The 15,122-nt window shown below is 66.6% G+C and overlaps 1 protein-coding gene across 2 annotated transcripts; it reads left to right on the top strand.

Moving 5' to 3' along the window:
* Positions 1-130: 130 nt before the first annotated feature.
* On the top strand, positions 131-13,197 carry GTPBP6 (GTP binding protein 6 (putative)). Of its 2 annotated transcripts, XM_044235215.1 has the most exons (10): positions 131-461; positions 3,497-3,634; positions 4,228-4,298; positions 4,483-4,613; positions 4,988-5,058; positions 6,512-6,670; positions 8,969-9,177; positions 10,497-10,645; positions 11,600-11,752; positions 12,051-13,197. In XM_044235215.1, exons 1-10 carry the CDS (start codon positions 131-133, stop codon positions 12,172-12,174), a joined length of 1,536 nt encoding a protein of 511 aa, XP_044091150.1. In that variant the 3' UTR covers positions 12,175-13,197. The 2 variants fall into 2 exon arrangements, with proteins under 2 accessions (XP_044091150.1, XP_044091151.1); XM_044235216.1 differs by lacking the exons at positions 11,600-11,752; positions 12,051-13,197 and adding an exon at positions 11,146-11,504.
* The last annotated feature ends 1,925 nt before the right edge of the window (positions 13,198-15,122 follow it).

Consider the following 15,122-nt stretch of genomic DNA (forward strand, 5'->3'; position numbering starts at 1 on the left):
CGGCGTCCCGCCCCCCAGCGCCCGCGAGCGCCCATCGGGCTCGTGACACCCGGTGGCCAATGGGGAGCTCGCACGGAAGCCCCACCCCCCGAGGTCCCGCCTCTTTGCGTGCGGGACCCCCCCCAAAAAAATGTGGGCCTTGCGGGCCTCCGTCCGCCCAGGGGCCTGGGTCTCCCGCGTGGTTCGCGGCCGCGGGGCCCCGAGAGCTGCGCCGCCGTTGCCGGCATTCCCGCATCGCGCGCTCGCCGCCTTCGGCCCCGGGGGCCTCAAGGGCCCCGGAGGTGGTGCACGGGGCCCACGGGCTGATGGCCCGAGCAGCCGAGCGGGAGAGGAGGAGGAGGAAGAGGAGGAGGAGGAGGAGCTACTGAGGAGGGATCCTTTGCTGCCGGCGGGGACCCAGCGCGTGTGTCTGATTCACCCTGAGGTCAAGCGGGGACCGCGGAAGCAGCAGCGGACCGGAGGTGACCCGGGGCGGTACCGCGGCCGGGGTCGGGGCCTGGGACACTGAGAGGCGGGGCTTCCGGGGGCGGAGACTCGGAGGGGGCGGGGCTCCGGGAGCTGGCGCTGGGGAAGGGGCCGGGGACGCTGAGAGGCCGGGCTTCCGGGGGCGGAGACTCGGAGGGGGCGGGGCTCCGGGAGCTGGCGCTGGAGAAGGGGCCGGAGACACTGAGAGGCGGGGCTTCCGGAGTGGGGACTAGGAGGGGGCGGGGCTCCGGGTGCCGGCGCTGGAGAAGGGGCCGGAGACACTGAGAGGCGGGGCTTCCGGGGTGCGGGGCTTCGAGGGCTAGTGGTCGGGGCGGGGACTAGGAGGGGCTGAGCTCCGAGGGTGTCGCTCAAGGAGGGGTCCTGGGGGCGGGGCCCGGGACTTAGAGGCGGGACTGCGGCGGGAAGGGTGGAGACTCAGGGGCGGGGTTCCAGGGCAGGCGCTCTGGGTGGAGGCTCGGAGCGCGGGAGTGAAACCGCTCCCCGCCGCCCTGCAAACCCGCGCTGGGCCGTGGAATCAGTCCCCGCCCGCCCCATCCCCGTATCTGCCCCGTGCGTGGTCTTCCCTCTCCAGCATGCGCTAGAATCGCGCAGTGCGCGGCCCTGCAGACCGGCTCTTGTCGCTCGGCGTGCACCCCCGGTCACACAGTGTGACCTGCTGTGGCTCCACCGCTGCTTTGCGCTCCGCGCTGATGATAGCCCGTTGTCTGGGCGCGCCCGGGGGCTTCGTGGGGGGACGCACCTGCCTTCAGCTAGGTCATGATCCTGGGGTCTTGGGATCCGTCTGGCCTGCGCTCCCTGCCCAGTAGGGAGGGAGTGCGCTCCTCCCTCCGCCTGTCCTCCTGCTCTCTCATTCTCTCTCTCTGCCCCTGTCTCTGCCAGAGAGGTGATGGAGGACAGATGCCTCCAACTGCTTTCCAAGGGGCTGCGTGGCCTGCCGTCACCGCTGCTCTGCCCACGCCCTCACCCGCGTTAGGTGCTGGCCCCTGCTGCATCTGGGGCGCGTCTGATCCGAGCGTACCAGGCTGTCCTAGAAGTTTGCCCGTTTTCCCCCGATGAGCGATGACGCAGCCCATGGCCTGGCGCTTGCCGTCCCCGCATGCTCTGGAGGCGTGTGTTGGGTCTGTAGACCATCGCGTCCTCACGCGCTTTCCCTGCCGCGGACTCGGCGTTCCTTGTGCGCGGTGGAGAACGTTCCTTTCTCCGCTGCTTTAGGAAAGCTTCAGTCCAGTCCACAGCCCAACTCTTCCTGCTCTCGATGCCGTTCCCAGGGCACATGTTGCCAGTGTCACGATGGTCCCATCCGCACGCCGGGGGGTCGTGCCTCCGCCTTGCCCGGCCCGCTCACAGGCCCGTCGCAGGAATTCTTCACTTCCCTAGGAGCCATTCTGACCGCTCGCCTTTGCGTTCCATTCTTTCTTGGGCTTTCTGTCTGTCTGCTCACGCGGCCCACCTGTCTGGCGTGCATTCTGCTCATTCCGCGACAGCCCGCGCGGTACCGATCGTAGTAGGTTTTTTCCAGAGTTGGCTTATTTATTAGTCAGGGATAGAGGAACCACAAGCAGGGGGAGCGGCAGAGTCAAAGGGAGAAGCAGGCTCCCCGCCCAGCTTCTGCATTGCAGAGCTCGTTCCCAGGGCCGTGTGGGCAGGGGCCGCGGTCGGTAGTCCCCGTCGTGCGTGAGGCCCTGCGTCAGAACTGTGCACTGCACACACTGCTTCTGGCCGTTCACTCCCACCAGGCACCCAGCCCTGGGCTTGGGCAGTTCCACGTGGCGAGTGGACCACACGCCCAGGTGCTGGCCGCGGGCATCCCCGGAAGTCTCACGACCCCGGCCGAGGGTTGTGGGAAGCCGATCCGCGATGCAGCGGGAGGACATGGCCCCACTAGGGAGGTGGCAAAAGACAGTGCCTAGGGGTTTGCTGATGGGCTACGTGTGACATATAAGGACGCTGGGAGTGGCCCCGTGCCCCTGGTCGGAGCACCGGAGGGGAGGAGGTGCGGAGGGCCCGCGATGCCCGTCAGGAGTCAGAGCTGAGGAGACCGTGCGTCCCCTCAGCTCAGAGGATGGGGCACCCCGTCCCCCACCAAGCAGAGTGTGCAGCTTCTCTGCAGGACTTTGTATCCCCCCCAGCTTCATCATGGACCAACCCCCCCAGGCTCAGTTTCCTCCCTGTGCCTGAGCTCTGCGGACAATTCGGGGACCTAAACTTGGCCCAGAGCCCTCAGCACCCGGTCACTGGAGTGGGAACAAAGAGCACGGGGTGCATGTCCGGAAGGGACCGCTCCTCTGGGACATTGTGCTGTGGGGAGGGGCACAGGGTGGCCTTGGGGGTGGTCGGGAGAGCGCAGCGTTTCAGGGGTGCTCTGTGCTGCCTCCCTGCTTGGGAATGCTGTCAAGACGAGCAAGCCTCGGGCTTGAGGCCCCAGTTCCCCACGCCCTCAGCTCCTGGGACCAGCCCCTCCTTGGGACCCCAACCCCCTATCTGGGATGCTCACTGAACTCTCCCCAGGCCCCTCCTGCACAGGCTGGCACCAAGGCCCCGTACGTCATCCTGTCCGTCCTGGGCAGCTGCTTGCTATCTTTCCTGTGTAGCATTGGCAGGGGGTCCAGAGACACCCATTCCTTGCCCACAGGGCTCACAGCCTACCCCGTGGGGAATGCAACACGTTCCCCGGGCCCTCAGGGGTTCCATGTAAGATACGCTGTGTGCTGGGGCACGGCAGAGCATGACGGCCTCCCGTTTGCTGCCAAGTCCCCAGTTGCCACCTTAGGAGGACCCGTCGTTGCATTCCCCTGGCCTCATCCTCCGCTTCTCGCCATCTGTGGCTGGAACAGCATCTCTGTGTCGTGGAACACATGGGTACGGGGGTGCTTTCTCACCTCTGTGCACGCTGCAGGAAGCCATCCCAGGCAAGAGACATGGGCCAGGGCAGGCCAGGCAGGGCTGGACGGGGCCCGGGACCGAGCCCATGGGGACGTGTCCCTCACTCTGGCCCTGTGTCTCCTGAAAGCTGAGTGGCAGGTGGCCGAAGCAGAAGCACTGGTCCACACACTGGATGGCTGGTCGGTGGTGGAAAGGATGGTGGTGCCCACCAAAACACCCGACGGAAAGCTCATCTTCGGCAAAGGGACTTTGGAGCACCTGACAGGTGGGTCCCTGCTCCCCTCCTTTCCGGAGAGAAACAGAGCGACACAAGGGCTCTCACCGGGGCCCTATAGAGGCGTCCTCATGGCAACTTGGATCAGACACCGAGGAGCCCACCGTGCCTCTCTCACAGTTTGCTCCGTGCCCAGTGGTGCCACTGGGGCCATTCAGAGTAGGGGGACACCGGCCCCGAGGCCCCCGGCCTATCTCCCCCTCCACACAGCATGCTGGGTGTGAACTCTGTTTCCACGGACGCCCGAGGGTCTGCAGCCCCCGCTGACATCCAGCTCACGGCACAGATCAGCACGCTCAGCGCATAGGCCCAGAGGGCTGTGCACCGCCCATGTCTGTCACCCCGAGGTCTTAGACCCGTTCAGTCCCCATGGGCTTGTGCACCGGCCATGTGTCCGCAAGACCCACACCCCTGCAGATGGAGCCCAGTCCTCCCCTCGACCCCCATCCCGCACACCCGACTTTGCTGACGTACGCCCAGAGACTTGAGGCTGTCTGGCGGACCCGGCCGGCCAAAGCTCAGGTCAGTCCCACGATGGACTGCACGGCGCACAGACATCCGACGGGGCCTTCTCTCCTCCCTAGAGAAAGTCAGAGGGTCGCCTGAAGTCACGGCGGTCTTTCTGAACGTGGAGAGGCTGGCCACGCCGACCAAGGTATGCGGGAGGCCCTCGCTGTTTCCCCGGCTGGTGCGTGTTGGGTCAGCGCGTTGGGGGTGTTGGGTCCGCGTCCCCCTGGGACAGGACAGCGGAGGGTAGCGGACCGCAGCCAGCGTCCCAGCCGCCCCCTTCACCCGAGGTGCCGCCACGGACGCCTTCCCTCCCTCGCCTCCCTTTGCAGAAGGAACTGGAAGGCAGCTGGGGCGTGCCGGTGTTCGACCGATTCACGGTGGTGCTTCACATTTTCCGCTGCAACGCCCGGACCAAGGAGGCGCGTCTGCAGGTGGCACTGGCTGAGCTGCCCCTTCTCAGGTACCGGGCACCCGTGGGCTGGCGCTGCGTACCCCAGACCCTCTTCCGGCGGTTGTGTGTGGGACTCGACCGCCACCTGGAGCGCGGCGAGGACAGAGTGCGGGGCTGGCCATGCCCTCCCGGACAGCCGGCTGGGCAGGTGCCGTGCCCAAGCAGCACGTCGGCCAGGGCACGTCCCCCTGGTCGGCCCGTCACCCCACTGTGGGGCCCTCCGTCCGCGGTGTGACGGGCTGGGCAGGGGGGAGGACCACCTCACGCTGTTCTCTGCACCCAGACTTCTTGTCCTCACTTCTCCGTGTTGGCACCTGCCGTGCTCGCCCTGGGTGGGCATGTGTTTCCGTTCCTGTCTGCTGAGATGCCCCCTTCCCACGCAGGTCCCGCCTGAAAAGCAGCACTGCCCGCCCGGATGCACAGGGACGGGGCTCGCGCTATATCATGGGGTCAGGTAACGTGTGAGGTCTTGTCACAGGGTGCTGGAGGGTGGGGGCGATGTCCCAGCAGCCACCCCTAGGGAAGAGGACAACGTTGCTGAAAGATCCCCTGGGGCAAGAGCGGCATGTGGGCCTCTTGTGTGTCATCTTCGGACAAACTGAGACATGTAGGCCGTCTCCCGTGGCAGCTGGAACAAAGGACCACAAACCAGGGGCTTAAAAACCACAGGAATCTATCTTCCTAGCTTCGGAGAGCAGAGTCTGAGATCCAGGTGTGGCGGGTACTAAGATCCAGGCGGGACAGGGATGCCGAGATCCAGGCAGGACAAGGATGTTGAGATCCAGTTGGGGCAGGGATGCTGAGATCCAGGCAGGGCAGAGATGCCGAGATCCAGGCAGGACAAGGATGCTGAGATCCAGTTGGGGCAGGGATGCTGAGATCTAGGTGGGGTAGGACTGCTGAGATCCAGGCAGGACAAGGATGTTGAGATCCAGTTGGGGCAGGGATGCTGAGATCTAGGTGGGGTAGGACCGCTGAGATCCAGGCAGGACAAGGATGTTGAGATCCAGTTGGGGCAGGGATGCTGAGATCCAGTTGGGGCAGGGATGCTGAGATCCAGTTGGGGCAGGGATGCTGAGATCCAGGCAGGACAAGGATGCTGAGATCCAGTTGGGGCAGGGATGCTGAGATCCAGTTGGGGCAGGGATGCTGAGATCCAGTTGGGGCAGGGATGCTGAGATCCAGGCAGGACAAGGATGCTGAGATCCAGTTGGGGCAGGGATGCTGAGATCCAGTTGGGGCAGGGATGCTGAGATCCAGTTGGGGCAGGGATGCTGAGATCCAGGCAGGACAAGGATGCTGAGATCCATGCGGGGCAGGGCTGAGCTCTCCTGAGGCTCTAGGAGTTGGTCCTTCCTGCCTCTTCCCGCTTCTGGGGCTCCAGGCGTCCCTGGGCTGATGACCACGTCCCTCCCTCCTCTGACTCCGTCCTTAGGTGGCTTCTCCTCTCTGTCTCCTTCCAACTTTCATGTGGACGTTTACGTTTTGATTTAGGGCCCCCTCATCTAGGATGAGCCCATCTCAGATCCTCGACTGGTTGTATGTGCCGAGACCCTATTCTGAAACGGGGTCCCGTTCACAGGTCCTGGGGGTCAGGATGTGGATGTGTCTTTACGGGCACCTCTCAAGTCGGCTGTGGCTTTCATGGGGCTGTCCCTGCAAGGCTCCCCCTTCGTCCCGCAGCTGATGTGAGAGGGCAGGAGGCCACGGCAAGACACCTTCTGCTGTACAAAGCCGCCTTGCAGGTGGGAAGGCGTTGAGGCAGTGGCCTCGTGGTAGAGCAGGCTAGGGGGATCCCATGAGAAGATCCCGGTCCATGTCCCGCACAGGGACCTCTGTGGCGCCCTTTGCTCAGACGTCTTTGCTGCCTCCTCCGCTCGCTGACGCGCGATCTCGGGCGTCTCTAGGAGAATCGTTCGTGCAGGTGCAGCAGCGCCTCTTGAAGGAAAAGGAAATGAAGATCCGGAAGGCCCTGGAGAGACTGAGGCAGAAACGGCGGCTCCTGGGGAGGCAGCGGAGGCGGCAGGAGTTCCCGGTGATCGCCGTGGTGGGGTACACCAACTGCGGTGAGAACCCCTCGGGGCGCGAGAAGTGGGGTCCGCGCTGTCCTCACACCCCGTACCCTTGCGCCGGGCCCGTGTGTTTGGGGAGCATCCGTCGCCAATGCACCAAGACCGTGGCCCTCAGAGGGCCGACCCAAGAGCACAGGTGGAGAGCGGGGCTGCCGTCCTCAGGGGGGGTCACAGCGCCCACGGCCCACACCCTGTCAGGTCACGGTGTGGTTCTCGAGCGCCGGCTGGTGGACAGGGCTCCTGTCCCTTACTGGGGTGTCGTAGACTCAGTGGCAGAAAAGAAAGCAAGACGTTTTGCAGCTCCTTCCCGGTAGACCTGCCCGTAGAAGAAGGAGAACCGTCCGGGTTGCGGCCGGTGAGACGTCACGGCACGTCTCAAGGTTCCGCTCACGTGTGGGCTCTGCGCGGCCGCAGGCAGGATGCCGGCCCTCGGGTTCCCTTGGTGCTGAGGCCCTGGGCTCACGGGGACCCTCCCACACAGGGCAAGCACGGCGGGCGCACTTCCTCACTCTCCAGATGTGCCCCGCAAGCGTGAGCTGCCCTAAGGTCCGGTCCCCGTGTGTGGCCGGAAGAGCACCGTGACGCCGCCGCCCCGTCCTCAAGGAACTGGTGGTCCCCGTCCGAGGAGAGAGGGAACGTCCCATAAAACCTGGGACGGGACACCGGGGAGACACCTAGCTTTCGGAGACCCCTGTCTGCACCACAGCTCATCGCTGTGCGGAACGCAGGCGACTTCTCTGCGGCCCCGTGGGGCGGGGAATACGGGGGCTTGGTGCGTGGTGGACGGGCGTTACACGGGGGTCTGTTGGGGTCCCTGAGGCTCGGCCGGTGCGTGGGACAAGAGGAGGCGTCCGTAACCAGGCACCTGCTGTCCGTCCATAGTGCCCGGTCGTCCCGCGGCAGGCGGGTCCCCTCCTGCTTCACCTTCAGGTCAGGCCCGCCCAGCGGCCGCCGGCCATGTCCGAGGGCTAGTCCGGGACCAGTGCACCCCGAGCACGGTCTGGGTCCAGACGCGGGTCCACCTGTCGGTAAGGCTGTGGGGCCGTCAGACACACACAGGTCCCAACGGTCTACACCGTCACGCTCCATCGGCACCGTCCTCCGTCACACAGACGCCCACCCCTGACACACGGCACACACAGCCCTACCGTCACCCCCGTCTACACAGACACCCGCCCTCTCACACCGTGTACCCGACCCCCCATCACCCGTCAACACAGACCCCCGCCCCCACACACCGTGTACCCGACCCCCCATCACCCGTCTACACAGACACCCGCCCCCACACACCGTGTACCCGACCCCCCATCACCCGTCTACACAGACACCCGCCCCCTCACACCGTGTACCCGACCCCCCATCACCCGTCTACACAGACACCCGCCCCCTCACACCGTGTACCCGACCCCCCATCACCCGTCTACACAGACACCCGCCCCCACACACCGTGTACCCGACCCCCATCACCCCGTCTACACAGACCCCCGCCCCCACACACCGTGTACCCGACCCCCCATCACCCGTCTACACAGACCCCCGCCCCCACACACCGTGTACCCGACCCCCCATCACCCGTCTACACAGACCTCCGCCCCCACACACCGTGTACCCGACCCCCATCACCCCGTCTACACAGACACCCGCCCCCACACACCGTGTACCCGACCCCCCATCACCCGTCTACACAGACCCCCGCCCCCACACACCGTGTACCCGACCCCCCATCACCCGTCTACACAGACCCCCGCCCCCACACACCGTGTACCCGACCCCCCATCACCCGTCTACACAGACACGCGCCCTCTCACGCCGCACACATTCCTCCTGCACCCCTTGGTCTGCCGTCACTCTTCCGTATGCCGATAGCCCTGCGTCTCCGGCACACGGGGCTCCTGCCTCGTCTGTGTGAACACAGGTCCTGTATCGCGCGCGGACCTAGAGGACGCCCGTGTCTGCAGCATTACCTCATCTGCCCGGGTGCCCGCCCACCCCCTCCCGTTCACAGGTCCCCACCCTGGCTACCCCAGTGCCGTCCCCTAGGTAGCCTGTCGTGCCCCGGGCCCTGGCCCCCTGACCCCCGTGCACGACGGGGAGCCGCGTCCTCTCCAGCACGAGGCATCCCAGGGGTCCTGCAGAGATGAGACCTAGGCGCTCAGAGACCTCACTCACTGTGGCCGCCCCTCGGCCAGAGGCATGTGGGTCCGACTTGGAGCCGCCTGAGGTACAGCGGTAAACTGTGGGGCCCGTGGGAGGGGCCTGTCATGCCTGTGTCCCCTGTGTCCCACCTTCCAGGAAAAACCACACTGATTAAGGCCCTGACCGGCGATGACGCTGTCCAGCCCCGGGATCGGCTGTTTGCGACACTGGACGTCACAGCTCACGCCGGCTGGCTGCCCTCCCGCATGGCCGTCATCTACATGGACACCATCGGCTTCCTCTCCCAGCTGCCGCACAGCCTCATCGAGTCCTTCTCTGCCACCCTGGAGGACGTGGCCCATTCAGTGAGTGTGGGACGATCCCAGGGGCCAGGTTCCCTGAAACACCAGCGTTACCTGAGGCCAGGTCCCCTCATACACGACACAACCCTGGGAACTGGGCCCCTCATACACCACACAACCTTGGAGACTGGGTCCCTCACACACGACGCAACAGGGGGCTGCGTCCCCTCACACAGGACACAGCCCTGGGGCCCGGGGCCCGTCGCACACAACGCGAGGCAGGGATCAGGTCCCATCGCTCACGGCGCAGCCCTGGGGGCCGGGTCCTCTCAGTCATGACACAACGTGGGGACCAGATTCCGTCATACGTGTTGCGGCGCTAGGGCCTGGGTCACCCTCACACGCAGCACAGCCCAGGGCCCTGGTCTCGCGTGGGACAGCCCCGGGGAGTCCCGTCCCTCCCCGGCCAGAAACTGGCGCCTCACGCCCCCTGACAGCGAGGCCTTCCTAGTGACCTCTTCCGAGACGGATTCCGGACGGAGGTGGAGCCCTCTGCAGGGAGACCTGGGACTCCGGCCCCTTGGCCCTCGGGTCTGCCTTCGTGGGCAGCTTTGGGGTGAGGGGATGCAACGGCACGTGCTGATGGGGCGTCCGCCAAAACCCCAACCTAGTGTCAGCACGAGGAAACAACCAAACGCCCACTGGAGGGCGTCCCCCAAAATGCCCACCCGTGCTGAACGCGGGCAGGGCTCAGAGGAGCCAGGAGAGGTGACAGAGGGACGTGCCGCGTGTCCTGCCTGGCGTCCCGGGACAGAAAGGAAGAGATGCGGGACTCCGGAAAGACAGGAGCACGCGGTGTCCCCCCTTGTCCGTGGCCGGTGCTCCCGGGAACAGGCGGGGGTGGTCCCTGCCTCCGTTTGCCTTTTCCAAAACCAAACGTTTCTGGGATGAAGTGCTCATCTTTTTCTTAATTTCAAGCGCCTCGAAGACCTGGGGGCAAACGTTGCACAACGTAAGCGGTCGGTCCCTCGGTTTCCCGGGGCAGAATTACAAGGCATTCTTCCTCTTTCCCGTTGTGCGTTTTCCCAGTAACGAGTCGGATCCCTGCCTGTGCACCATTTAAAATCAGGCAAAAAGGGTTCTTCGAGGTTCAGAGGAAGCGCGAGTCGAAGTTTCCCAGTGAGCGTGCAGCTGTACAGCAGGACCCGGTGCGGCGTGAGGCGCCTCAGACCCCAGGGCCCTGGGCCGGGTGCAGGCGAGCGGCCTGTCCGGGGCGGGACCCCGCAGCACGGCCCAGCGGTGGTGTCCGGGGGCTTCCACCCGGGCGTGCGGTGCCCTGTCCTGCCACCCCGTCCCCACCGCGTGGCTCGTCTGCTCCTCAGGATCTGATCATCCACGTGAGGGACGTGACCCACCCTGAGACGGAGCTGCAGAAAGCCAGTGTCCTGTCCAGCCTGCACGGCCTGCGCCTGCCCACCCCCCTGCTGGACTCCATGCTGGAAGTTCATAACAAGACGGACCTGGTGCCCGGGTGAGTGCACCCCTGCCTACCCACGGCCCCACGACCCCACGACCCCTGCCCGCCCACGGCCCCACTGCCCCACGACCCCACGACCCCATGACCCCTGCCCGCCCACAGCCCCACGGCCCCACGACCCCACGGCCCCACGGCCCCACGATCCCTGCCCGCCCACGACCTCACGACCCTACGACCCGCACCCGCCCATGGCCCCACGGTCCCATGACCCCACGGCCCCACGGCCCCACGATCCCTGCCCGCCCACGACCTCACGACCCTACGACCCCCACCTGCCCATGGCCCCACGGTCCCATGACCCTTGCCCGCCCGTTACCCCATGACCCCACGGCCCCACGACCCCTGCCTGCCCATGACCCCACGACCCTACGACCCCCACCCGCCCACGACCCCCGCCTGCCCATGACCCCCGCCTGCCCATGACCTCATGACCCCACGGCCCCACGACCCCTGCCCGCCCACAACCCCACAACCCTACGACCCCACCCGCACAGGACCCCACGACCCTACGACCCCCGTCCACCCATGACCCCACAACCCTATGACCCCGGAGCCTCGTGCCTGGCGGGTGCCGGCGGGGCACCAGTGTGACGGGGGCCGCGCCGCGACGGACGAGATCAGGCTGCGTTCGTCTTCCCGGGGCGCGTCCCCCTGCTCTCAGGAAGACAAGGGGGTCAGAGCGCCCTTCTCCCACCTGCTGTGAGGGACTTTCACACGCAAGCAGCCACAGGCCAGCAGACCTGCAGTGTTGGGGTCTTCTGTTCTGAGTCCCCTCACCCCATGGACCCCGTATTTCCCTGCATCCTTATCGTGGTTTCTGTGCTGTTCCCGTCCGACTACCTGACGCACACGGAGGTGGTCCCGGTGGGAGCTCGGGGGGCCGGCGTCCTGGGGGACCCTCGCTCCATCTCTCCGAGGCTGAGCCGCGTCTGGGCTGCCCCCGTCCAGGTATAGCCCGGCGGAACCCCAGGCTGTGGCCGTGTCCGCCCTGCGGGGGCTCGGGCTCTCAGAGCTGAAGGCGCGGCTGGAGGACGCCGTCCTGAGAGCCACGGGGAGACAGGTCCTCACCCTGCGGGTCCGGCTGGCGGGCGCCCAGCTGAGGTGCGTGGGGCTGGCCTGGCGGGGGAGGGGCCGTGGCCGTGGCCGTGCAGGGGGTGCAGGTGCGGGGGACGCCATGGAACGGGCGCGGCACCAGCACGCAGAGGAGCCGCGCGGTTTCCGAGGTGGCCCACCGCGAAGCTGGGTTCCTCAGCCCGCGTGCGGGGCCAGCGCGCTGTCGGTGCGCGGGCCGGGGCAGGCCACGGGTGGGGGCGACAAGGCGGTGCGCGGCCCGGGGACGGAACTGCCTCGGTGGAGTCCCTTCCGCACACGCGCCCTCTGCCCTCTGGCACGCCCGCAGCTGGCTGCATCAGGAGGCCACCGTGCAGGCCGTGGACGTGATTCCCGAGGCCGGGGTGGCCGATGTCACCGTCGTCATCAGCAAGTCCGCCTACGGCAAGTTCAGGAAGCTCTTCCCCGCGTGAGCGGACGTCGTGTCCGCCGCCGTCTCTGGGCCTCCTGCCGCCCCCTCCGTGGCCGCTCCGGGAGGAGGGGCCGGCAGCCGGACGTCGAAGGTCAGCTTGCCGGTCGACTGAGCGGCTCCTCTGCCGGCGGACAGCGCGTGCCTCGAGAGAGTGGACGTGCCTCCCGCGGGGTCCGGCCGCAGGACACGGCTCCCTGCTGCGTCCACGCGGGGGCCGCCCTGCAGGAGGACGTCCCGCCCGTGCCGGCCGAGAGGGGGCCGGTGGCGGCTTCCCCGTCCGCCGCGTGTCGCAGACTCAGCAGCCAGGCCTCCTGCTCCCCACGGAGCGCCCTGGATGTCCGGACGGTCTCCCGGAGGCCCGGAAGCCTCTCGGCACAGGCCGTGGGAAAACACGGCGCGTCCTTGAATCGGCACGAAACGGGGGTGCTCCGCGCTCGCCGGCAGCCGGCTGGGACGGGGGCAAGGCTGGAGGGACCACAGCTTTGCCACGGCCGTCAGGGACTGGGGCTGTCTTCACCAAAGCTCCCAGGACACAGGACAGGACGCCGGTCCCTCTGCCGTTAAGAGACGTTGCTCAGACATTGCAGAGGGGCCCGAGCCCAGTGCTGTTCCCCGTTCTCCGGAGGGGACGGTGACGTGAGTGCCCACACTGTTGCCACCTGGGACCGTGTCGTGCTTGGTTTGCCCCTTCGATGCGTGCTCACCCTTACAGCGGTGCTGTGGGAGTGATTCCAGATCTCGGAACTCTGGGATTAAGGAAAAAACACCCGCACCCTGCCTGGGGGTCTGCGGGGCGGGGGAGGCTTTCTTGCGGACAGGGAGCGTTCTCCTCACTGCGGCGTGAGATGAGAAGACGGCTTGGGGAAGCGGGTCGCCGCATTGCTGGCGCGGAAGACGGGGGGACGCTGGCAGTCGGGGACAGCAGGGAGCACGGGGACCGTGGAAGCCGGGTTCCCACCCGCAGGCCCCATCCCTGACGTGGGCCCCGGGAGACCCCCGTCGGCGTGCTGGCCTGCGGGACCGTTAGGAGAATACATGGGTGTGCTCCGAAGTCCGCACGTGTGGTCGTCTGTCCCGTGGCTCTGGGACGCTGGCACGTGCGGGGTCCTGCGGTACGGGCGGGCGGGACCGGACGACAGCGCCCCGCGTGCTGGCTGTGTGCTGGGCGGCCTCTCGCGGTCTTCCCACGGGGGCCCCGAGGGCTGAGTGCGCGGCTGAGATGAGGTCCCGTGGTGCGGTCGGGACCGCACGGTGGACAGGGTGGTGTGAGGGTCCTGCACGGCATCGTCGGGGCCGGTGAGGCAGATTAGGGGAGCACGAGGTCCCCCAGCACTGGGCAGGGTGGTGGACGGAGAGGGCACGCCAGCGCACGGTCCTCACCGGCCCCATGGCCAGGGCGGGCTGCGGGACAGCGCAGGTGTGCTAGTGGCATCAGGACGGCTGCTGCCCTAGGACGGCGGACCCGTCGAGACCCGCCCGGCTTTCTGGTTTACTCGACTCAGCCCCTGGGGGGTTGGGGCTAAGGGGTCTCTGAAGGGGGGCAGCAAAGCTCCTGCACGGGCCACCCCAGCTCCCAAGGCGCAGCCCAGTCCACGTGCCCCTAAGAATGTGCCAGCTCTACCCTGAACGCCCGCGGCCATGCATTCTGCCCGGGTACTATGTCGGGGGCGCCCACGTGCCTCCAGGCCCCACTGGGCTCTGGCCGTTCCATCCCAATTCCTCCCTGTGCAGGAGACGGAAGGAAGGGGTGCCCGTGGGGTCAGGCCTCTGTCCCTCACTCTCCTGGCATACCCGCCCCCACCTGGTGTCCCCACCCCAAGGCCTGGAGACTGCAGAGTCCTGACATCCACTGTGGATGCTTAGTGAAGGGGGGCACAATGAGGGGCAGCAGCTCCAGGGGGCATGCAGCAGAGGGTGGGAGCCTGGGAGGCACCGGGAAGGAGAGTCAGGGGCCTGGGAGGGAGCGTTGGGGGGCTTCCAGGGGCTTGGAAGGGTCGGGGGGCTTCCAGAGGCCTGGGAAGGTCGGGGGGCTTCTAGGGTCTGTAAGGGAGGGTCAGGGGGCTTTCAGGGGCCTGGGAGGGAGAGTCAGAGGGCTCCAAGGGCCTGGAAGGGAGGGTCTGGGGGCTTTCAGGGGCCTGGGGGGGTGGAGGTCTTCTGGAGTCTGGGAGGGAGATTCAGGGGGCTCCGAGGACCTGGAAGGGAGGGGCGGGGGCTTCTGGGGTCTGGGAGGGAGATTCAGGGGGCTGTAAGAGAGTGGAATGGAGGGTCGGGGGGCTTCCGGGGCCTGGGAGGGAGGGCCAGAGGTTTGGGGGGAGAACAGAGAGACGGTGCGAGGCTCCTGTTGGGCATCCCCAGAGCACGGAGCTCTGTCTGGCCCGTGGAGTCGGGGGCAACCTGCAGGGCTCCCCGAGGGTGTTCTGGATTGCCGGCACGGCCCGGAAATCGCGGCATCCCTCACCAAACATAGAGCCAGACCCGGAAAAGGCCTGATTTGATTCTCAAGAGAACACATTCAGACCCGGACTAAAGCGTCTTGTTGAAGACGGAACCCTAAGAAGACAGAACGCCTGGGGCTCTTTCGTCATAGGAGGAATGTTCCAGAACGCAGAGTACTAACCACTATACGATCACGGCCAGGAGGAATGTTCCAGAACGCGATACTCCCGGAACTCCCTGTTCGTGGGGAAGAGAAGTAAGACAGGACGACTGGGATTCCCCGTTGGGCTGAGAATCTGACACGGCCTAAACCTCACGTGCGAAGGACGGGCTTCTGTGACCTTTGGGGTCATGACGTTCGAGCCCTGAGTCCCGGGAAACAGCCCCTAGCAGCAGCCTGACCGGCCGTGGAGGGGAGAGCTTGGGTCTCACCGGACCCCGGGCCTGGACCTCAGGGAGGTCAGCCACGTACTCCCCTGTCCCAAGGGAAGGGCCGGTGTCGCCTGGGGTGGC

Source organism: Neovison vison, chromosome X, assembly GCF_020171115.1.
Source record: "Neovison vison isolate M4711 chromosome X, ASM_NN_V1, whole genome shotgun sequence".
Taxonomy (NCBI): Eukaryota; Metazoa; Chordata; class Mammalia; order Carnivora; family Mustelidae; genus Neogale; species Neogale vison.

Bases quoted from the DNA above. Each gene is read 5' to 3' on its own strand.
- GTPBP6 (XM_044235215.1), top strand. From the start codon at position 131: ATGTGGGCCTTGCGGGCCTCCGTCCGCCCAGGGGCCTGGGTCTCCCGC. The intron at 4,614-4,987 runs GTACCGGGCACC...CTTCCCACGCAG, and splicing joins GCTGAGCTGCCCCTTCTCAG to GTCCCGCCTGAAAAGCAGCA. The intron at 9,178-10,496 runs GTGAGTGTGGGA...TCTGCTCCTCAG, and splicing joins TGGAGGACGTGGCCCATTCA to GATCTGATCATCCACGTGAG.